This window comes from Globicephala melas, chromosome 2, assembly GCF_963455315.2.
Source record: "Globicephala melas chromosome 2, mGloMel1.2, whole genome shotgun sequence".
Taxonomy (NCBI): domain Eukaryota; kingdom Metazoa; phylum Chordata; class Mammalia; order Artiodactyla; family Delphinidae; genus Globicephala; species Globicephala melas.
Window position 1 is genome coordinate 67,512,574 of NC_083315.2, and position 23,282 is coordinate 67,535,855.

Genomic DNA, 23,282 nt, shown 5'->3' on the forward strand with positions numbered 1-23,282 from the left:
TCAGTGCCAAGAGGATCCATGCTGTTCCCCAATAGTCTCTGAATCATTCCCTCTTGCTAGTCTCTAATCCAGATGCCTTCTGTATTCATATTTATTCTACCATCCTTCTAGTCTTTTTTGTTTGTTGGAGGGGAGGGGGGAGAAAGGGTTACCTCAAAAGTAACCCCTTAATTACCTCCCTTCACCTACAGGAGGGAGCTCCACCAACTATTTGCTCCAGGTACGTTTTGCTAGAATACTCAGGGACTTGGGCCTGGGCTGTGTCTGGGATGGACGTGATGCTTGCTGGGAGCTGCGGTGGGGGTGGGAGGCCTTCCTCCTGCCCCTGGACAAAGCAGAGAAAGCCAAGCTTCAGAGCATGGAAGACAAGGCGGCCCAACACAGAGACAGGTGGCCTGGGATCCCAGTGGTCTTCCATCCCTGCCCCGTCCCTTCCTGAGCACTGGCAACATCTGGCCCTTGGGCTGCCCACGGGCCCCCAGATCCTTATAAGGAAGTCCTCTGTTTTGTTTACACTGACTCAAGTTGGTTTCTGTTACTTGTAACAAAGAATCCTCACCCAAAGGCTTCCACCTCCTCCGGGAAGCCTCGCCTGACCCCTCTGCACCCACAAGGCTCCCTTCTCCCTGGAGCTCTTACCATGTATGTCACTTATCATGTCAGTAGGTTTGCCACCTTCTTTTAGTCACATTTTTTCCTCTTAAAAAATCCAAACATTCACAAAAGTAGAGAGAGTGTAACCATGTACCCAACATCAGCTTCAACAATTATCTACGCATTACCAGTCTTGTTTCAATCAAAACCCTCAGTTTTTCCTTCATGGGGTGGGAGGGAACAAATATTTTAAGGCAAATTCCAGACCTTATGTCAATTCATTCATAAATTTTGTTTGTTTGTTTGTTTGTTTTTGTGGTACGCGGGCCTCTCACTGTTGTGGCCTCTCCCGTTGCGGAGCACAGGCTCAGCGGCCATGGCTCACGGGCCCAGCCGCGCCGCGGCATGTGGGATCTTCCCGGACCGGGGCACGAACCCGTGTGCCCTGCATCGGCAGGCAGACTCTCAACCACTGCACCACCAGGGAAGCCCCTCAATGTGCTTTTAAATGCCACAAACTTGACTCTGTTACACACACATGGTCCACGAGTTTCCTCTTCATCTGGTCCTGAGGACAGTTCCAGGAGATCGAGAAGGAAGCAAGATTACCACTAAATGAATGAAGGTAAGGATCAGAAGTGATGAGGGACTCCGACAGGATCACTCAGGGAGCCAATGGCCGAGCCTGAGGGAACCTTCCATGAGGTTCTGTCCGCAGCCAGGACGCTAAAGGGAAAGGGAAGTAGTGGCTCTGAGGCCACTTGGCGGGTAGCAGCTTTCTGAGGACTCACTGCCTGCCACTACCAGACAATGACAGCACCGCGCACACTTCACAAGGCGGCAGGCACCTCCAACAATAAATTTTGAAACATGTTGTTTCCAAATGGAAAAAGCAAATCCCACCATGTTTGTTTCTAATTAACTCGGTGCTGTTAAGCCTAATGCTGGTTCCCACCCTCAAGCTGAGACGCTCCAATAGACTATGTTGTCACTCTGTAGCGTTGGGCATGGTGAGCTGGGCTCCGCCTTGCTAGGGCAGTGGTTAACAAAATCTGCCCCTTCTTTGGTCACCAGGTCACCAGACTTCCAAGTCAAACCGGCTCTCCTGGGCCCACAGTCCTCCTCAGGAAGTTATCTGTAACTGGGGAGAGTGGCAGTACCCCCAGACCCGAGTTTCCCTTAGAAATGAGGCTTTGTGATGTGAGAAGGAACAGGACACAGCTCTGCCGGGATCACCTCTCAGCCTAGGGTAGCAGGTCTTTCCTAGAGCAAAGAGGCACAGCCTTAGGCCTTGGGTCCCTTCCACCACCCGCCTTGGGGAGGGCCATGGGGCAAACCTTGTGGCTTCCTTCCCTTGCCTTCCCCATCCGTCCATACCAGCACCTGGCCTCTGCTCTCAGAGGCTTTGCAGGATAATCTCTCCCAACCTGTGTCCTCTTCACCCTCCACTCGGTGACTAACCCTGACTCAGACCCACGTTCTTTCTTCCGGAACCATGTCAATAGCCACCTAACTGACCTCTCTCCCCTCTCGCCTCACCTTAGCTGCAGCAGCCAGAGGCCTCCTCCTCCAAGGACAGCTTGCCTCCCGCCTCCCTTCCCTGTGCAGGAGTGCCCCTCAGCTCCCCACTGTCCAGGCTAAAATCCAGTCCCTGCGCATGGCGGGGAAGACCCTCCTCAATCGCTTCAACTAATTCTCACTTAACTCCCACCAATTACCACCAGGAAACCTTTGTTCTAAACACCCCGAACGACCTGCTATTTCCTGCAAGGACATATATCTATGTTTCCCTGCCTGTGTGTCATCATGACTCATGTGTTTCCCTCTACCTGGAATTCCTTTCACTGACACTGTCACTTGCGTAACTTCTCCCTATGCTTCAGAGCTCAGCCCAAATACCACCTCCTCCACGATGCTTCCCGAAAGGGATCTGAGGAAGCGCTTTCCCTCCTCCAGCGTCCCATCTGCCTCACTTGAGATGCTAAGAAACAAACTTGTCTGGAGGCATAATCCATTGCTGTGGGTCTAGCACTGAGGTAATTCTAGAGAACATGACTCACATTTTTTTTTTTTTTTGCAGTACGCGGGCCTCTCACTGTTGTGGCCTCTCCCGTTGCGGAGCACAGGCTCCGGAAGCGCAGGCTCAGCGGCCATGGCTCACGGGCCCAGCCGCTCCGCGGCATGTGGGATCTTCCCGGACCGGGACACGAACCTGTGTCCCCTGCATCGGCAGGCGGACTCTCAACCACTGCGCCACCAGGGAAGTCCCATGACTCACATTTCTAACCAGAGACCACATACTGGATTCCAGCTATCAATCAGCCACTCTCTGTTTCTCTCCATCTGTAAGGTGGGGCAGTCTAGACAGAGTCCAAACAAATCTGTTCTCCCTGTAAATTCACTGCCCCCTTGAGGCTGTCACCACATGGCTGGGGGATGAGAGTGGCGGGCAAAGGAAGCAGACGTGTAGCCAAGGCCACCCGCTGGACACCACGGGCAACCTATGGGTTGAGGCTCAGATGACACTCCCCTGCCACACACGGGCAGGGACTGTGCTCAGGACAGAGCCCTGTGCGCAGCCTCAGGGGCCACCCTGACTCTCCTCAGGGAAGCCTGGCTGGCAGGACGCCAGGAAAGCTCTGGCAGGGAGGACAGTGCCTTGCAAGGGTCACTGAAGCAGCCACTCAGAAACTCATTACATGCGCGTCTGCCACCAACAGCTTGTAAAACAACAAAACAAAAACAAACTTGGGCCACTTCAAATCTTGCCTATCGGCGCCAATGGCAAGTCTGAATAAAGGGAGAAGAAGACTTTAGAGGTTGAAATCCTGACTGTTGTGAGGACCCTGTTCCTCTGGAGGCTGTTGCTGGGGTCCCTCGAAGTGCCTTGGAGACTCCCAGCTGTCCCCAGGCCTAGGATCCAAAAACACTCTCATAGTCTCTGCAGAGGGCTTAAATCTCATCCTGACCTGAGAGCTCCCTGTTTTCACAAAACTCTTCATCCCGGGCAATTAGGAACTCTTTTGGAGGGTCCTCGGAGCCGGAAGGCCCCAAGGTACAAACGACTCTAGCTCTGCAGAGAACCATCGCAGCTTGCTCCAATCACAGTCTGGCTGGGCGTCCCCTCAGGCCAGCTTTCTCGGTACACTGCAGCCCAGGCCACTAATTCAGTGCTGGGCATAAAGATCAGGGAGATCACACACTGCTTCATCTGACAGAAGTTAGAGAAAAATAAGCTGAGACTTAATTTAACACTGTTCTCAGCATTTACTGCTCTTCATCTGCCAGCAACTCCAAGGCAGAAATTATTCACCAGCTAAGTTGTATGAACTCTGCATTGATCTAAATCACGTAATGCTTCTTCAGGGTCTTAATCAAAACAAGATTTTTTGTTTGTTTGTTTATTTATTTTGGCTGCACCGAGTCTTAGTTGCGGCACCTGGGATCTTTCAGTTGCGGCACGAGGGAATCTTTTTTAGTTGCGGCACGTGGACTCTTAATTGTGGCACGTGGACTTCTTAGTTGCAACATGCAGGCTTCTTAGTTGGGGCATGAGGACTGTTAGTTGCGGCAATGCAAACTGTTAGTTGCAGCATGCATGCGGGATCTAGTTCCCTGACCAGGGATCAAACCCGGGCCCCCTGCATTGGGAGCATGGAGTCTTACCCACTGGACCATGAGGGAAGTCCCAAAACAAGATCTTGATAATGACAGAAGCATGGTGGGCTGGCAATGCAAATCACTGCTTTACACGGCATGAAGCACAGCTGCATCTGAGCCCCCCCATACACACCTTAACTCATAGCCTAACCGCTTAGGTCAGCTTTGGTTGAACTAGACCTCTGACCTCCTGCCACAGTAAGTGGAAAGACTACACAGAAACCTTTGGAGCTAAGCCCTCTCAGAGCTCCAGGATCGGGGAAATACCCTCTCTCCTACCCATGTCATACACCGTTTTCATGAAGCACCTCAGGTTAATCAACTCACAGCTGACTTTTGTGCTTAAATTCTAAAGCTTTCTCAGTTGGGGGATTCTTCTTCCCCTTAACTCAGTGGTCAGGAAGCTTCTTCTGTAAAAGGACCAGAGAGCAAATATTTTAAGGCTTTGAGGGCCACACAATCTCTTTCACAAGCAACTATTCAACTCTGCCATTACAGCACAAAAGCAGCCACAGACAACACTTAAAATAAGCCTGGCTGTGTTCCAATAAAACGTCTTGATGGACACCAAAATTTGAATTTCACATAATTATCATGTGTCACAAAATTCTGAAAAACAAATCTTAGCTTGCAGGCCATACAAAAATAGCCAGCAGGCTGTGCGCTGCCCATTTTGCCACCCCTGCCTTAAACGCTTAATTATTGTTTTGATCCTGTGTTAGCAGTTTTCTATCTTTCTGACCCAATGCTTAATATTGTCTATAGTGGGACAACTTTTTTCACCGTAATTTGCTTGCTTTCAGAATCTGTTCCTCCCATCGTCTAGTTATAGAACTCCTCTTTTTCATTTGGGATACGCTCCTCCACAATAGCGAGTGTTCCTGCTAGGGTGCCAACGAAGGGACCCCATCAATCCTGCCCCAGAGGTGGTTTCGTAACTCAAGATGGCCCACCACACTACTCTAGTCCCCTGGACACAACAAATGGTCCAGGACCGGGCAGGGTCTCCAAGCAGAGCCAACGAGTGATTCAAGCGCTGACCTAGATGCTGAGGAGGCTGGGAGGAGCTTTCTCTGGGATACGGAGCACTAAGGACTAGAAGTATTGGGCTAGTGAGGTCCGTGCTGCCCCCAGTGGAGAGAATCTGACTGAAAAGGAAGCCCACGTAAGGAGGAGTAAAGCCAAGAGGTGACCAGAGTCCTGAGGCTATCATTTCAACCCCATATTCATCCCTGCCTTTGGACCTCCTGGTAACTCAAGCCAATGCACTCCCTCTTTTGATTAAGTAATCTTGAGTTAGGTGCCTGACACAGCCAAAGAATCCTGACTAATTATATCACATCAGATTCTATTTGACCGTTGGCAGCATGGCGATTCATGCACAGAACAATGACACTGGCTGCGTGCGCTCCACCACGCATTAGAATCACTTACAGATATGTCTCTTTTCCCCTGTTAGACTCTAAGCCCCCAGAGGACACAAGTCATTTATGAGCCATCTTTATGCCCTCTGCAGTGATTCACCCAGTACCTTGCACTTGGTAGGTATTCAGTGAATATTTTACAATACGAATTAACTTTTCTTTGATGGGGGAAACGTCTACGAGAAGGGCAAGTAAACACAGAGGAACATGTGTGTGTACCTACCCACGACTATCCACCAGAATGTCACCCAGAGATTTCAGAGAAAACGTACACTCCCAGAGGGACCACAGATCTAATCCCCACCTCCCGACCAACAGCCCATAAGCCACGCACACCAGGCTGAGCCGCACAGACGGCTGCGCCCTTCGTACACCCGGAGGAAACAGAATACAATGTCCGCACAACACCAAGGCAGATCACAGTGGACCGCTTCACCGTGGATGAAATCCAGAATAGCTGGCCACAACTTCAGACACGGGGAATACTGCCTCTACTTGTCCTGCCCAAGAAGTCCTGTTCCACGATGGCAGAGACCAAGCACTTCAGGAACCAGAGTGAGAACCTCCTGATCTCCGGGTTCCCTACAGCATGGACACATCAGAAACATAGGAAAGGCAGCCACAGGCACACTCACAGCAGTGCAGCTCACTAGCACCAGGACACGCTCACCTGGTTGGAGAAAGGAAACTGAAAAACTTTCAAGAGGCTACGACCTAGCTGGAAAAACAGGACCTAAACGGTACCTGAAAACAGTTGTTCACCCCCCAAATACCATTATTGTACTTCCTCTCACTTAAAAAGTAATCTGTAAGTGCAGGTATGCCTAATTTTGTATCACTGACATATTCCCACCCCCTAAAAAAAAAAAGTTTGAATCAAACTGATATAATTTGCTTGCCTTCTTGAAGAGTCTGTGAGAAACTGGATTTGAAAAATCCTCTAGTGAATGTTTTGAAAAAGCAAACAAGTGCCCCTAGGGCAACTTGTGCTAAAAGTTACTTTTGTACATTAGTCTTACTTAGAACAGGGCACACCTAGACATCACTTTCAACCTAATAATTTAAAATCCTGTCACCTTTGCCCACGGATGTGCCAACCCGTACCCACACTCAGTAGGAAGGGATGGTCGCTTGATACTTGCATGACTGTCGTGGGAGTGTACGCTTAGGGGCAGTCACAGTGGCCCCCTGTGGGAGGTGACTCAGCCTGCAGCCCCCCCCAGTGAGGCGAAGAAGGGCCCGCTGGCCCAGCAGCAGCACCCCTGCGGGAGCCGTGGACTCGGGCAGCTGCTTTTCTGCCTGAGTGACCCAGCCACCCAAACCAGAGCAGCCCTCCCTGGTCCCTATCCCAACACAGTCTGGGGGTTCAGCTTTTCAAAGGCTTCTCTATACTTTTCCAGGCTCCTTCCAGTGAATATGTTTTGAGAAGCCTAAACCAAGTTAGGCTGGTTTCTGTTGTTGGCAATCATAAAAACCTACTGATTCATCTGCTAAGCAGCAGCTAACGTACATTAAGTGTCTACCATGTGTCAAGCACTATTCTAAGTGCTTTGCAGGCATTATCTCAATCCTCACAACCTTTAAGTAGGCTCTATTTTCTCCACTTTTCTGAGGTTTGGAGAAGTTAAATTACTTGCCCAAGGTTACACAGTAAGTAGCACAGTCAGCATTAGACCCCTGAACTTCTATCACTGTGACAGAGTGAAAAAACTGGCCACAATATTTTGTAGCTCCTCCCAACAAGAGATAAAGTGCATCCCTCTACTTTCTGAATCTTGGCTTGGCCACGTGACTTGCTTTAGCCAATAAGACATTACAAAAAAACCTGACACAAGCACATGCTTAAATGGTGCTTGAGTATTGGGGTTACCAATACTTGCTACTGAAACCGTCATGGGAAGAAGCCAAGGGTTTAGCCTCCCAGAGGATGACTGAAAACATGGGGAAGAAGGCCCTGCCATCCCACAGAACTGTACAAGGTAATAAGCTGTTGTTGTTTTAAAACTACTAAGTGTTGGTGTGGTTTATTACACAGCAAAAACTAACTGAAATAATCACTGAGCTATCCCCACCAAGTCAGTATCAACAAGTAAAGAATTTTAAAAAACATGAGGCAGAGAAAAAGCCTCTTTATTCTTCCCCTTTTTTCCTCAAGGACAGAATGAGAAGAAACGGAGTTTAAATTTCATCAGGAAAGAATATATTTAGAGCAGAGGAGGAACTTACTGGCAGTGAGAAAGCCTAAAGACAGAGGCAGAGAGTCTCTCTCTCTCATTCTCACCCTAACTCAGCTTCCAGGAATCGTTCACTCATTGTGCTTCTGGCTAAGGAATCGAGTTGTGTAAGAGTACCATTTCCAGGCCAGGCCTTCCAGTGAATTCTTTCAGGATTCTTTCTGGAGAAGACCCACAAACAGCAGGAGGCTGAAAAGCTGAGCGGCCAGGCCAAGGCTGCCTGCACACACACTGCTCACTGGAGCAGAAGTCCTTCTAGCGACTCCCCCTTCTCGGCTGGGCAGGGAGTGAACCCGCCACCAAGACATCTGTCCAGAGACCCGTCTGGCTCACAAAGCAGCTCTGCATGCCAAACAGCAATAACTGGTGGAGCCAGAAAAGAAATTCCTGGGAGAGTGGGAGCAGCAGCACCAGGCGGAAGGGGAAAGCAAGCCGGTTATTCCAGGAATGAGCTGAAACCTTCCTCTCTTTGCAATGAAAATAAAGTGAGCCCTCCATCAGCAACGCAGAGCATGGCACATACTAGGTACATGGTAGAGAAAAAACCAGGACTAGATTCATGACTGGGTTAAAAGCAGAAGACGTGGGTTCTTAGCCCAGCTTCACTGTTGATTCCTGTGTGTTCTGGCACAAGTCAGTCACACACCCACCCATTTAACAGACCTTTCAGGAGGACCTAGTCTGCTATCATGTTGGGGACTAGGGATACAAAGATGAATTCGACGTGTTCCCTGATTTGAAGAAATTCACAGACTAGCGAGAGAGACATATAAACTCTCTGAGCTTTGGTTTCTACATCTATAAAACAGGAAAAACACCTATTTCAGAAGGTTGTTTGGAATAATAAGTGAGATAAGTTGCATAAAGCACCTAATACAGCACTTGGCACGTACCAGGTCCTCAGTAAACAACGATCATTATTTTTTACAAGAAACGGATGGACACTGTGTCAAAGGAATACAGAGGCAGAACACTTAATCCACTTAGGGAAGGGGCTGGTTCATGGGAAAGCTTCTTGTAAGAAGAGATGTTTGAGCTAAACAGTAACATTATTACAATTAGCTATCATTCATTAACGACTTTGACTAATTTTCACGACTATATAAGTATATAATTTGCAATTATCGCTCTTTGGCATGAATTATCCTCATTTTACAGATGAATAAATAACTCAGAGAGTTTATACACCCTATCTGTAAGGGAGTTAGGATTTCAACTTTAACTGGCTGACTCCCAAGCCTCCGTGCCATAATACTTAAAAAAGGATTAGCATATAGAATGGATAAACAACAAAGTCCTACTGTATAGCACAGGGAACTACATTCAATATCCTGTGATAAACCATAATGGAAAAGAATATGAAAAAAAAGAATGCATATATACGTATAACTGAATCACTTTGCTGTGTAGCAGAAATTAACATTGTAAATCAACTATACTTCAATTAAAAAAACATAGACATGATATATTGATATATTAAAAAAAAAAAGGATGAGCAGACTTAGTCTAACAAAGTTATGAGTGTGAGGGCGTGGGGTGGGGATTAGAAAATCAGCATTGCCAGGAAAGGCAATAATAGGAGCAAAGGTGCAGCTCAAAAAAGGAATTCAATCTCACTGGATCTCAGTTTCCTCACAATTTATATAAAGGAATAAGAAGGGCAATTAGCATTTGTTAGGCCCTTCTATATGCAAAACACCTTGCCAGATGCTTTCCATATGTAATTTCATTAATCCTCACAGCAACCTAGGAGCAGGCAAGAGGATTCCATTTTATAGATGGAATGGAATGGAACACCTTTACTCCACCAGATCCTTCTACAACACTGACCTCATGGGTCCCTCTAAGTGAGATTACACATATTATTCGCAGCCCCAGAACACAGCCCCACGCTCAAGAAATGTTGATTCCTCCTCTCCTCTCAGCTACTCCTATTTCCTAGAAATTGACACACTAAAATATTCTAACATAAAACACAGAGGTCTTTAAAAAAACACAGATTAAGGTCCATAAACTGCTGGAAAACTGCTCCCCGCCTCAAGCCATACCATACCTCCTACTGACACTTTCTTAATTGTCAGTGGAAAGAAGACAAAATGTAGCCAGTGCAGTTAGAAAGCAGGCTTTCTACAGTTTTGCATTTTAAGTGTATAGTTTGATGCATTTTGAAAAAACGTACACACCTGTGAACCCACCACCAAATCAAAATTTAATATTTTGATTACTCCGTGTTCTGTCATGCCGCTTTGAAGTTTACCCTCACTCCAGCCCCTCAGATCCCCAGGCAACCACTGATCTACTTTATTACTGCGTTACTGTGGATTAAATCTGACAGTTCTAGTAGAATCATGCAGTGTGGACTATTTTCCATAAGGCTTCTTTCACTCAGCATAATGTTTTTGAGATTTGTCCAAGTTGTGTGTATCAACACTTTGTTCATTTTTATTGTTGAGCTGTATTCTGCTGTTTGAATATATTAAAATTTGTTTACTTGCTCAGCTGGTGAAATATTTTGGTTGTTTCTAGTTTGGGGCTATCATGAATAAAGATGCTTATGACATTTGTGCACAAGTCTTCGTGCGGACAAATGTTTTCATTTTTCTTAGGTCAATACTGAGAAATGGAGTTGGTGGGTTGTACGGTTTAATTTTAGAAGAAACTACCAAACTGTTTTCCAAAGTGACTGTCCCTTACCCTGGCTGTGTTTAAGAATCTCTCTTTATCACTGATTTTCAACAACTTGACTTCTCTTTTTTTTTTTTTTTGCTTCTTGCTTTTTTACAGCTTTATTGGTGTATAATTTTCATACAATAAACTCCATATACTTAAAGTGTATCACTTGATGAGTACATATATGACCATGCCCACAATCAAGATTATAAACATATCTATCACCCCGCAAAGTTTCCTCATGCTCCTTTGCAATTCTTCCCTTCCTCCCCTTCCTTCATTCTCCAGGCAACCACTGATTTGTATTTTGTCATTACAGATTAGTCTGCAATTTCTAGAATTATGTAAATAGATTCACACAGTATTTGACACAGCTTTGTCTCTTTCATGCAGCATCACTCTTTTAAGATCCATCCATACTGCTGCAAGTTATCAATGGTTTATTCTTTTTATTGCTAAGCAGCTATTGTACGGATATACCACAATTTGTTTATGCATTCAACTGTTGATGGACATTTGGGTTGTGTCTAGTTTTCGGCGATTACAAATAAAACTACTATGAACATTCAGGTACAAGGGCCTGATTGGACCTATGCTTTCTTCTTTTCTTTAGGGAAAATCCTAGGAGTGAAATGGTTGAATGTATCATAGATACATGCTTAACATTTTATGAAACTGATAAGCTGTTTTCCGGCACAACTGCACCATTTCACATTCCTATCAGCAGTGACTGAGAGTTCCTGTGGTTCCATGTCCTCAATAACAGAGTTACTCTCTACAGACATTCTAGTGGGTGTGTAGCAGTAACTGATTGTGGCTTTAACTTACATTTCCCTAATGACGTTGAATATCTTCTCATGTGCTTATTTGCCATTCGCATATCTTTTTTAGTAAAGTGTCTGTTCAAATCTTTTACCCGTTTTTTTTCAGAAGTCACAACTAGTTCTGATACTTTATTGTTCCAAGGATATCATAGTTTATTTTTTCTTCAGCTATTGTTGACATATAACATTATGATAGTTTGAGCTGTGCAACATAAGGATTCGTTATTTGTATATATTGTGAAATAATCACCACAATAAGCCTAAATGAGATCTGTCACCACATATAAGTAAATTTTTTTTTCTTTCATGAGAATTTTTAAGGTCGACTCTCTTACCAACTTTAACGTATTCGATATAGTATTATTATCTATGGTCAGCATGTTGTTTCTGACATCTCATGACTTATTTATAGCTGAAAGTTTGTACCTTTTCACCTTCAGGCATTTCACCCCAAACACCTCCTGCCTCTGGCATCCGCCAGTCTGTTCTATGAGCTGGGATTTTTCTTTTTTAAAAGATTCCACATGGGGCTTCCCTAGTGGCGCAGTGGTTGAGAGTCCGCCTGCCGACACAGGGGACACAGGTTCGTGCCCCGGTCCGGGAAGATCCCACATGCCGCGGAGTGGCTGGGCCCATGAGCCATGGCCGCTGGGCCTGCGCGTCCGGAGCCTGTGCTCCGCAACGGGAGAGGCCGCAACAGGTGAGAGGCCCGTGTAATGCAAAAAAGAAAAAGATTCCACATGTAAGGGAGATCATGCAGTATTTGTCTTTCTCTGTCTGAGTTATTTCACTTAGCATAATGCCCTCAAGGTCCTTTCATGTTATCACATGGCAAGATTTCATTTTTTATTTGGCTGAATAATATTCCATTGTGTATCTGTATCACAGGTTCTTTATCCAGTCATCTGTCATTGGACAATGGGCTGTTTCCCTATCTTGGCTATTGTAAATAGTACTGCCGTGAGCATAGGGGTGCATATATCTTTTCAAATTAGTGTCTTCCTTTTCTTCAGAAGCGGGATATACCCCAATACCAGAAGTGGGATTGCTGGGCCATATGGTAGTTCCACTCTTAATTTTCTGAGGAAATGCTATACTCTTTTCCATAGTGACTACACCAATTTCCATTCCCACCAACACTTCACAAGGGTTCCCTTTTCTCAACATCCTCTCCAACATTTGTTATTTCTTGTCTTTTTTTTTTTGAATTTTATTTATTTTTTATACAGCAGGCTTTTATTTGTTATCTATTTTATTAGTGTATACATGTCAATCCCAATCTCCCAATTCATCACACCACCACAACCCCCGCCACTTTCCCCCCTTGGTGTCTCTATTTCTGTGTCTCTACATCTGTGTCTCTATTTCTGCCCTGCAAACTAGTTCATCTGTACCATTTTTCTAGGTTCCACATATATGCGTTAATATACGATATTTGTTTTTCTCTTTCTGACTTACTTCACTCTGTATGACAGTCTCTAGATCCATCCACATCTCTACAAATGACCCAATTTTGTTCCTTTTTATGGCTGAGTAATATTCCATTATATATATGTACCACATCTTCTTTATCCATTCCTCTGTCGATGGACATTGAGGTTGCTTCCATGACCTGGCTATTGTAAATAGTGCTGCAGTGAACATTGGGGTGCATGTATCTTTTTGAATTATGGTTTTCTCAGGGTGTATGCCCAATAGTGGGATTGCTGGGTCATATGGTAATTCTATTTTTAGTTTTTTAAGGAACCTCCATACTGTTCTCCAGGTTTCTTTTGATTTCCATTTGCATGGAATATCTTTTTCCATCCCCTCCCTTTCTGTCTGTATGTGTCCCTTGGTCTGAAGTGGGTCTCTTGTAGACAGCATATATATTTTTACCCATTTTTTAAAAATTGCATTGTTTATCTTTTTATTATTAGGTTGTCAGAGGTCTTTATATATTCTAGATAAAGTCCTTTGATGGATATATGTTTTGCCTATATTTTCTCTTAGTCCATGGCTTGCCTTTTCACTTTTGTCACAGTGTCTTTGGAAAAGCAAATGTTATTAATTTAGATGAAGCTCAGTTTATTGGTTTTTCCTTTATAGTTTGTGCTTTTTTTTTAAAACTTCATTGGTTTTTTTTTAAAATTAATTTATTTTATTTTTATTTATTTTTGGCTGCATTGGGTCTTTGTTGCTGCAGGCGGGCTTTCTCTAGTTGCAGCGAGTGGGGGCTGCTCTTCATTGCGGTGGCTTCTCTTGTTGCGGAGCACCGGCTCCAGAGCGCAGGCTCAGTAGTTGTGGCGCACGGGCTTAGTTGCTCCCCAGCATGTGAGACCTTCCAGGACCAGGGCTCGAACCCGTGTCCCCTGCACTGGCCGGCGGATTCTTAACCGCTGCGCCACCAGGGAAGTCCTATAGTTTGTACTTTTTATGTCCCATTTTAAAACTCTTTGCTAAAACACAGTCACTAAGATAGTCTCCTATGTTTTCTTTTAGAAGTTTTAGAAGTTGATCCACTGAGAGTTAATTTTTGTATATAGAGTGAGGTAATGGTAGAGATTCATTTTTGTGCATATGGATATCCAATTGTTCAGCATCATCTGTTGAATAGATTCTTCTTCCCCTATTGAACTACTTTGGAATTTTTGCCAAAACTCAATTGACTCTTTATGTATGTGTCTGTTTCTGAACTCTTCATTATGTTCTATTTGATCTATTATGCTTAGCTTCACACCAATGCAACACTCTATTGATTACTGTAGCTTTCTAATAAACCTTGAAGTCAGGTAGTCTAAGTCCCCCAACTTCGTTTTTCCTTTTTAAAGTTGTTTGGTCTATTCTAGGTTCTTTGCATTTCCCTATAAACTTTAGACAAAATTTGTCAACTCTACAAAGCCTACTGGGATTTTCAGTGGGATGGCTTTGAATCTACAGATCAAAGAAAGCAAAACTGACATCTTAAGAATACTGATGGTGGTTGTGGTTGCATAACAATGTGAATGCACTTAATGCCACTGAACTGTATATTTTATTTCTTTTTTTTAAATTTTACTTGAACTGTACATTTTTAAATGGTTAAAATGATAAATTTTATGTTATGTATATTTTACAAGTTTAAAAATTTAATTAAAAAAACAATACCTATTCTAAAATTTAGAATGTATTACCTAATATATAGTGGCTCATAAGCTGGCCAGTCAATTTTACCAGTCCACTACTCTCTTCCTCCACCATCCCTCCCTAGACCTGTCACTATTAGCACACTGTAGCTAAAGGGACATGGCCGAGAGCACTGTGTTTTTCCATCTGTCTTTCCTTCGGCTTCTTCATCTTTTTAAAAAAAATAAGCTTTATTGAGGTATAACTTATATACTGTAAAATGCAACCACTTTAGCGGAAAGTTTGACTTTTGATAAACACATATACCCACGTATCTACCACCACAATCTAGATATAACATTTCATCACCCCAGAAAGTTCCGTCATGCCTCATTGATGTTAATCTCTCCCTAAACCCTCAGGTAACCACTGATCTACCTTCTGTCCCTATAGGTCTGTGTTGTTTTCTCTATAATTTTATATACATAGAAACAGTTTGTACTGTTTTGGGTCAGGCTTCTTTCATCCAGCAGAAGTGTTTTTGATATTCATCAAAACTACATGTGTCAATAGCCTGTTATTTTTATTGCTGAATAATACTCTCTTGTATGGATATATTGTAATTTGTTTATCTCTTTGCCTGTTGAAGAACATTTTAGTTATTTCTACTATGAATATAGCTGCTTTAAGCATGTGTATACGAGTCTGTATGGACATATGTTTTCATTTATCTTGAATAAATATCTAAGAGTGGTATGGTTATATGATAAGTGTATGTGTACCTTTATTAAAAGAACCCAGAGTTTCTTTTAGAGTCAAACTCATAACCAGTTAGTCATGGCTTTGGGCCTACGCACAGTCTAGTCCAGTGGGCAGCCAGGGACACTGGGGGTTAGGTAACTAAGTTCTAGCTGGGCATCTGGTCTGTGCATACTGGGTGACTAGGTCTGTCACAGCCTCGGGTAAGAGGTATACCACATACTAAAAAGAGGATGGTTCTTGCTGCTCCAGATATCAAACTAAATAGTCAAAGAGTGGTAGTAAAAATCAAAAATACTAGCAAATGGCTTTTATACCAAAACAAAACACAGAAGAGGCTGCAACAACTTTTAGACTTCAGCAAAAATCCAAAACGTAACAACTAGCAAATTCTTACCTCTGTGCATAATCTTGTGCTTCTCCCTCAGGTATGTCAGGCCTTTTATTACCTAGGGGAAAGGAAATGTAAAAAGATGGAAACTGAAATAGTGGTGTTTAGAAAATACTCAACCTCTCTATTTTAAAATGATCTAGGAAATATTTCATCTAACATCACAAATTTGCCTTCTTCCCTTATTTTTCTTCTCTCTTTTGATTTTTTAACCTGTCTTATCAAGAAACCATCTTTTTACATGGTATATAGAGTATGATTTTTAAGCAAAATTGATTATTGCAAGTTTAGACAACTGTAAAAAAAAAAACACTTTGCTTGAATTCATTTATTTCCAAATCTGCAATCTAAAAAAGAGGCTTTCTGATGCCACAAACGGGAATTCTTTTGGATACCCTGTCCTATTTTTGAAGACAGAAATACAGAAATCTACTTTGCTAGTTTTAGCGAGAAAGAGCGGGGGGTGGGGGAGAGATTGTATCTAGAATCTAGATAGAGAAAATTCTGGTGAAAAACCTAACATTTCTTACAAACCTTCCCTTTGTTGACTTCCTACCTTCCTCCTTGTCCCTTTCCTACCAACTCAACTTATCAGTGAGGGAACCTGGAAGAAAAACTTCTCAATATACTCACAGCAATGCTAACTTTTCCTAAAATTTGTTCAGGAATTCTTCCAGCTTTCTTCAGGACTTGATCCAAGGAACCCCCATCCTAAAAACAAGAATACCAGCCCATTTAGTGACAATGTTTCTAACTATTCTTTCAAGTGTTAAACTTCAGCAGGAAAGTAAATCTCACACATGACAATATCTTCCTATAAGGGCACCCTTCAGTTTGTTCCAGATATCAAGTAAGACATGAATGCAAAACATTGTGGGAGCTGCCAAACAACTAACAACTCAAATCCTATGAATAACCATTAAATAAATTACTAATTTAGTGGTCAAAAATTACTAATTCAATGGTCAAATTACTAATTCTACTGAACTGACAGAACAGAGAAGCAGTTAGGAGTGCAGGCTCTAGTGGCAAACTGTCTAAATTTGCATCCCAACTCTTTCTATCTAGTGGACATTGAACAAGTTACTCCACTTGTAAAATGTGGATGATAATAATTATAAGGCTATTATGATATTCATAGGGCTATTATAAGTATTAAACAAGCTCATATATACATAAAGCCCTTAGAACAATGTCTAGCCCATAGTAAGTGCTCAATAAATGTTTGCCAGTTTGTCACCATTGTGTAAGTCACAACTTGCATTTGGCATTATCCTAACAAATTATATTTAATAAAATCCAAAGCAAAATGTCATAGAAAGCAATCATTCATTCCACAAATCCTACAAAATGCCATGCACTGTTAGGTTCTATGGGGAATAAAGATACAAAAAAGACCTAGCTCTTGTCCTCAATAACTTTACAAACTAGTAGGAGAAATATACGACTTAATAAAATATAACAAAACAGAATAAATGTATAGTAAAAGTGCTACACACACACACAGAAGAAGGGAGAATTCTGCCTTCACTTAGAAGATAGCATTTGAGCTGAAATCTTACTCAAAGAATGAGCATGATTTCCATACCTGGAAAAGGAGAGGGGCAAGGGGACAACAGAACAGAGCGGAAGCACGCTCCTAACCACTGGAGTGCCAGGGAATTCCCAAGAACAGGGCATCTCAACAAGATCAAAAGCAGAGAAGCATTAAATTGCTTAGTACTCTTGGGATGACATAAGGTTCATTCACTGTAGGCATATGAAGAAATGCAGGGATGGATCAGGCTGGAAATGGCCATCTGTGGCCAGATCATGGAGCCCCACCAAGGAACTAAGACCTGACTTTACGGAGACAGAAGGAAAGGTACCCAAACCATAGCAGCTGAGAGAAAGAGACAGGGCAATTAGCAAGCAGCTGATCAGGCGGAGATGACGTGAGCAGGACCCACGGCAGAGGCGGTGGAAAGGGAGTAGGCAAGAGAGGATACACATGTGGAGTGAAGCTGACTTCTGTAGGGCTCGCATACAAGGGCCTTCCCATCCGTGGAGGCTACATTTTAACCTGAGATCTTGAAAAAATGCTCACTCAAGGAACCCTCACGTGTTGAGACAGAAATATGTTCCTGCCGCTATGGCTTCGGGTGTAGCCAATTATCAGTCACAATATAAAATTACCCTAGAAGTAGAGATAATTCCTACAAACTCAGATTGATTTTCTGAGTACACTGTCTACACTGGGCAGCTACCATCGTCAACTATCATCTCTTAATCACCTCTGTGTAAGGCAGAGGGATACATGAGGGACTAGGAATGGGAAAAACTATAAGTACAGGAAAAAATACCCTCTGCCTGGGGAGACAGAACATATTCATAAAGAGGCAAGGCACCTTAAATCCTCCTCTGAACAAGGCAGGGAACAAACAGTTGAATGAAGAGAACACACACTGCTACAGGTGCCCAGAGGAGGAAGCGATTCCTGGACAAAGCGGCCAAGGGAAGGGCTCACGACAAGAGTGACACACGGAAGCTGAGCCTTGGAGGTGGGCAAGATCTGGGTAGGAGAGGCAGAGAGGTGTTCCCACTGACATCCTGCCTCCAAAACCACCCAGCCTTTAAGATGCAGCCATGCAATGTAAGGTCACAGAACAATGCATAACATAATAAAGAAAAGAAGGACAGAGAATAATCCCATTTTTATAAAAATAAAAAAGTGTGCATATACTCACACAAAACCAGAATGTCAAAAATGTTACCAAAATGTTCCAGTCTAGATAGTAAGATTATCAGGGGTCTTTGTTGTGCGATAGTTTCTTCTTTGTGCTTTTCTATGGCTTATACATTTTCTACAATAAATAAATGTCTTACCTTTTAAAATTACTGACCTCATTTATGAAAGTGGAGAATTAAATCTATAAGTCAATTAACAGATACTTACTGAGCGCCCATTTTGTACAAAGGCATCATTAGGTAGCTACAACACTACCTAAAGGAGGTGAGAAAATAGGTAAGACTCGTTCAGGGATACAGAGCTCTCAGGAAATGTTACCTAAAACAATGCTAAAAATAGATTATCAACTTAAAAGTTCTATGCTTATAAAAAGGATAGTTTGGACCAATGACTTTCTATCACAGATCAACTCTGGATCATGGATGCTGATAGAAAAAGAAAACAGTACAGGTGTATACTCAAATGCACACTAACACCCCTGAATACGTTAAACTTCTCATCATGATAAACTCCCTAGCACAACTACCTAATGGTGGGTCAGACCACCAAGGAGCACAGGAGAGGATTTCAAACTTCAACCTAAGATTCAAATGGGCCATAATCTCCACACGGATATGAGCATGGAATTATAAATCTAGAGTCAAAGAGAACTCCTCTGTAAACACACATTTTCCAAGAGCCTTTGGAAGAGCCCTAACCCAGGCGGTGAGCCAGGCTGGGGTCTGAGTCATCCTTTGAGCCTGGCTGCCTCCACAATGACACAGGCCCCTGTTGGCCAAATCAGGACAGCGCCACAGCCCAGGTAACCACACCCAAGTCAGCAGGCTCCTAGAAATGCCACAGCACCTCTCAATTTCCCTTACTGACAGGAACAGGGACTCCAGTGCAGAAAGTTTCCAGCCATTTCTGTTTTGCTTTCAGTTGAATGTGGTTTCAGACTCTTTGTTTGAACGACTTTGCCTAATTATCAGGGAGGACTATACACTTAAAACTAGGTAACAGAGCAATTCTGTCCAAATCAGATGCAAACGAGGCAGAAGAGCTAGCCTGTGGTTCTCAGGTTCCACAGCCAGGACAGGGCGGCCCAGCTAACTGTCTTGGTTTACACTTTCCCTGGGGGTTGTGGTAAACATTTCTGTCAAAAAGGAGGAAACGCTGGCTTTCCACCCTTTAACCTCTTCTGTGCTACAAGCAGAGTTACAGAGTAAACAACGGGATTAGCAGGATTTAAGAAGCATGAACCACATCAGGATCAGCCAGTATTGCCTGCGACTCACCTCACAACCTTTCGATTCCACTGCACTGTTGCCAAGGACCTGCCTTCGCTGACTAAAGCTGCTGAAACTGTGCTTATTTTTAGAAGCCAATTATTAACTAAGTCAGTGGTGCTTCTGTGAAGGTTTCTACAGAAGAGACAAATGCTTTATGGAAAGAAAGAGCTCAAAAGCTTTTACTTCTGCATGAGAAACATCAACCCTGAGTCCCCAGTTCTCTGGTTGCTCAGCTACCACCTGAGTAGGAATCTACTTCCCCAAAGACAAGAACATTCCTGTTCTGATCAGGCAGCATCCATGTACCCCTTGGGTCTCAAAACTCAGACTGGGCAGTACAAACACAGCTTATGTCTAGGAAAGGTCAGCCCCTAGCCAGGTGCATTAAGAAGATGGGGCTCCATACACGTTGATGACAAATTTACTTTAAACTGCATCCACAAAACAATCTGAGCAGTGCGTAAGTAGACAGTACGTGGTAAAGCAAATAAGGCAAAATGTTAACGGCAGAATCTAGGTGGTGGCTTTAGAGTGTACATTACACAATTCCTTCAACTTTCTGTACTTTTGAAATTTTTCATAGTAAAATGCTGGGGGAAAATGCCAATGACAAGGAATATCATGCAAAGACTGTGACACGGAGAGAACCAAAGAATCTTAGAAGCTGGGATATGGCTAATGAACAGAGCTCTATATGACAACACCTTTGAAATGTGGAAGCTGAGACAAAGCAGAAATCCCTAAAGAGAAGTGGCAGCCAGTGGTCAGAGAATTTCCTATCACAAGCAGCCAGCGCAGGAGTTCTCCTGCAGGAGGGCTTGCTCAGGGACCAAGGAGGGGTGAGAGGGTCCAGCCTAGAGTAGAAAGCTACTCTGGAGCATGGCTACTTGAACTTCAGGCCACAACTGCTTCCTTACAGGGTCCCGTCCCTGGCAACTCTGAGCCTCTCCACTAGGGTTAGCAGACAGTTCCAGCTGCCCTCTGAGCCTGTGTATACCCAGGAACAGAAGGCCCTAACTCTCTCTTGAGCCCTAACTCTCTCTTGAGCTCTGACCATGCACTCTCCCATCCTACTTCCTTTATCCAGTCATTCAACACATATCACCTAATAGGTGCCCTACACTCTGCTTGGCCCTCAGAAAGGTTTTGACCCTCCCAGTCTCCGACAGTCAGTTTTCCACACTCAGGCCTCCCAGGGTAATTCCAGAGATATCTTCTGCTTCAGGGACTTACGTGGCAGGATCTCAATATCCCCAGAGAGCCAAATCCATGGGGGAAAACAACTGACCTGCAGGTACTAGAAATGGACCAAGAGAATGGGAAACCAACCGTTGTGACATCCTGTGTCATCTCCTCCTCCAGGAGGGAAAGGCTGGACAAGGGCAAGGAGCATGAGGTTGTGATCAAGGTCTATGAATACAGAGTGAAGAAAGGATTCCAGGGCTTCCCTGGTGGCGCAGTGGTTGAGAGTCTGCCTGCCAATGCAGGGGACACGGGTTCGTGCCCCGGTCCGGGAAGATCCCACATGCCGCGGAGTGGCTGGGCCCGTGAGCCATGGCCGCTGAGCCTGCGCGTCTGGAGCCTGTGCTCTGCAACGCAACAGTGAGAGGCCCGCGTACCGCAAAAAAAAAAAAAAAAAAAAGAAAAGAAAGGATTCCAGAATGAGGAAGCCTCAACACAGGTCAATTTAACACAGACAGAAAGACTGAACTCCACATGGCAAGAGGCCACATAAGGCCAATAAAAGAGGTTCCAGCAGGATCTAAATAAATGAATAGGGCACTGACTATCAACGTTTAGGGCCTGATCTTAACCTCTGAAGCAAGCACCCTGGAGTTCAACCATGCTCAAACCTACAGACAGCCTCCTGGTTCCTCTATTAAAGGGAGAGGAGCAGAACTTGGAGGTTACTTAAGAAAGAATTTCTGATGGTTCAGAAGACAGCAGGTATGAGGTGACGCATACCTTGTGCTCAGAAGCCCTCACGTCCACACTGATACTCCTCACTTGAGAAGGCCCTAGAACACAGCCATGCGGCCTGTGAACAGCTCCGGGGGCAGAGACGCTGCTCTCAATGGTTCCATCCCCTTGGCAGCTCGTGTGGCACTTTGCCCTAATAGGCACTAAAATAAGTGTTTGTGAAGCTGAACCCATGTTGATTAACTAATGTAATCAAGTGACTGGCTACAAGTGCCAAAAACCATAGAAACACAGAATGTTAGCATGGGGAGGGGTCCCTAGAGAACATCCGGTCCAAACATTTCTCTGCAGAAATGAGAAAATCTTGAGAGAGTATACGACTTACATTATGTCATGGAGAGACTATGAAATTTAAAGAAAGCGGACCTGGTTAGAGACACTGGTTAGAGCTCAGCTCTGACACTAAGTTATAAGTTATATAACTTAGACTAATTACTAAACCTCTCAAGGCCCTTGTTCTCTCCATCTACCAGCTTGGGGTGGGGGTGGGGGTCATTCCATGTCATATGACAGGGCTGATGTGATTAAGAAGTCACATAACATGGAAAGGACCCAACAAGTGGTAGAAGATGGAAAAGCTAGTTACTATTATGTCCAGCCATGCCACCACCCATCTTCTGTTATTTTGGCAAGACCCAAGAGGAAAAAAGGCTACTCTGGCCTCTCTTGTTTTATCACTGGTTGACCACCATCACCTCCACCCTCTTCCCCTTCTAGTTTTCAAGGACCTCCAGTGCCATTTACACATCTTCATCCAACTCTTGGGCTAAAGCTGGAAAACCAACCATCATCAGCACGAAGAGCACAAGAAACCCAAAGGATAAGGAGCAGGCCCCTCCCCCCGCCCCACCAAAGGGAGGTTAAAACCCAAGTGGAAAATAATCAGCACCCCAGGCCCAGGCTAGGACCAAGCCAGAAACATTCACATGCTTCCCACAGAGACTGCTTCACTCTCCTTGAAGCAAGAAGGAACGAGAGCTTTCTCGGTGACCTTCAGACGCACAGAAGACAGTTTCAGAACCTACGTTCCATACGGCGCCACAAGAGTCAGCACATGACTGCAACACTGTGTATGGTACTTCTTGATCATTGAAACGGAGAGATGTTCAAAATAATGGGGGCACCAGCAAGGGACAAACCTCTCAGGAGGGTTCTCCTGGAGTTCATTAAGACCAGGCCCTGGGGCTCTCATTCCAGAGGTGAGGGCAGGTCTAGAGAGTCACGAAAGAAGTGGAGAAGTTGCTGAGGGACACTAGGCTGGACTGAAAGCAGAGCAACCCCGAAGCATGTAGACTCAATCATGTCAGCCCTTGTCTCTGAACTGTCAGCCCCAGTGACAATAAAGCAAAAGCTAAAGTTTGCAGAAGGCATGCTCTGAGTCACACAGTGTGCTGGAAGACGTACAACTCTTATTTTAATCAATCCTCACTACAACGAGGCAGGTATAATAATGGCCATTTTATAGATGAGGAAACTGAGAATCAGGAAGATAAAGAAACTTGCCCAAGGTCATGACAAGAAGGTGACAATCTGCAAACAAATAATTACTGAGCACCTGCTGTGGCTTTGGAGACACAATGGCAAACAAGACAAGGTGTCCACTTGGATTTTTGTGGAGAAGGGAGATATGAATAAACATCTCAGATTCCAAAGTCCCCTGTGC

The 23,282-nt window shown here is 44.1% G+C and overlaps 1 protein-coding gene across 1 annotated transcript in view; it reads right to left on the reverse strand.

Moving 5' to 3' along the window:
- MAP2K1 (mitogen-activated protein kinase kinase 1) overlaps positions 1–23,282 on the reverse strand; it is a 79,144-nt gene that overhangs the window by 19,042 nt on the left and 36,820 nt on the right. Inside the window, exons 4-5 of the mRNA XM_030875197.2 lie at positions 16,274–16,351; positions 15,647–15,698 (exon numbers count right to left, since the gene is read on the reverse strand). Of these exons, the coding sequence (XP_030731057.1) occupies positions 15,647–15,698; positions 16,274–16,351 (130 nt within the window). The remainder of the gene's footprint in view (positions 1–15,646; positions 15,699–16,273; positions 16,352–23,282) is intronic.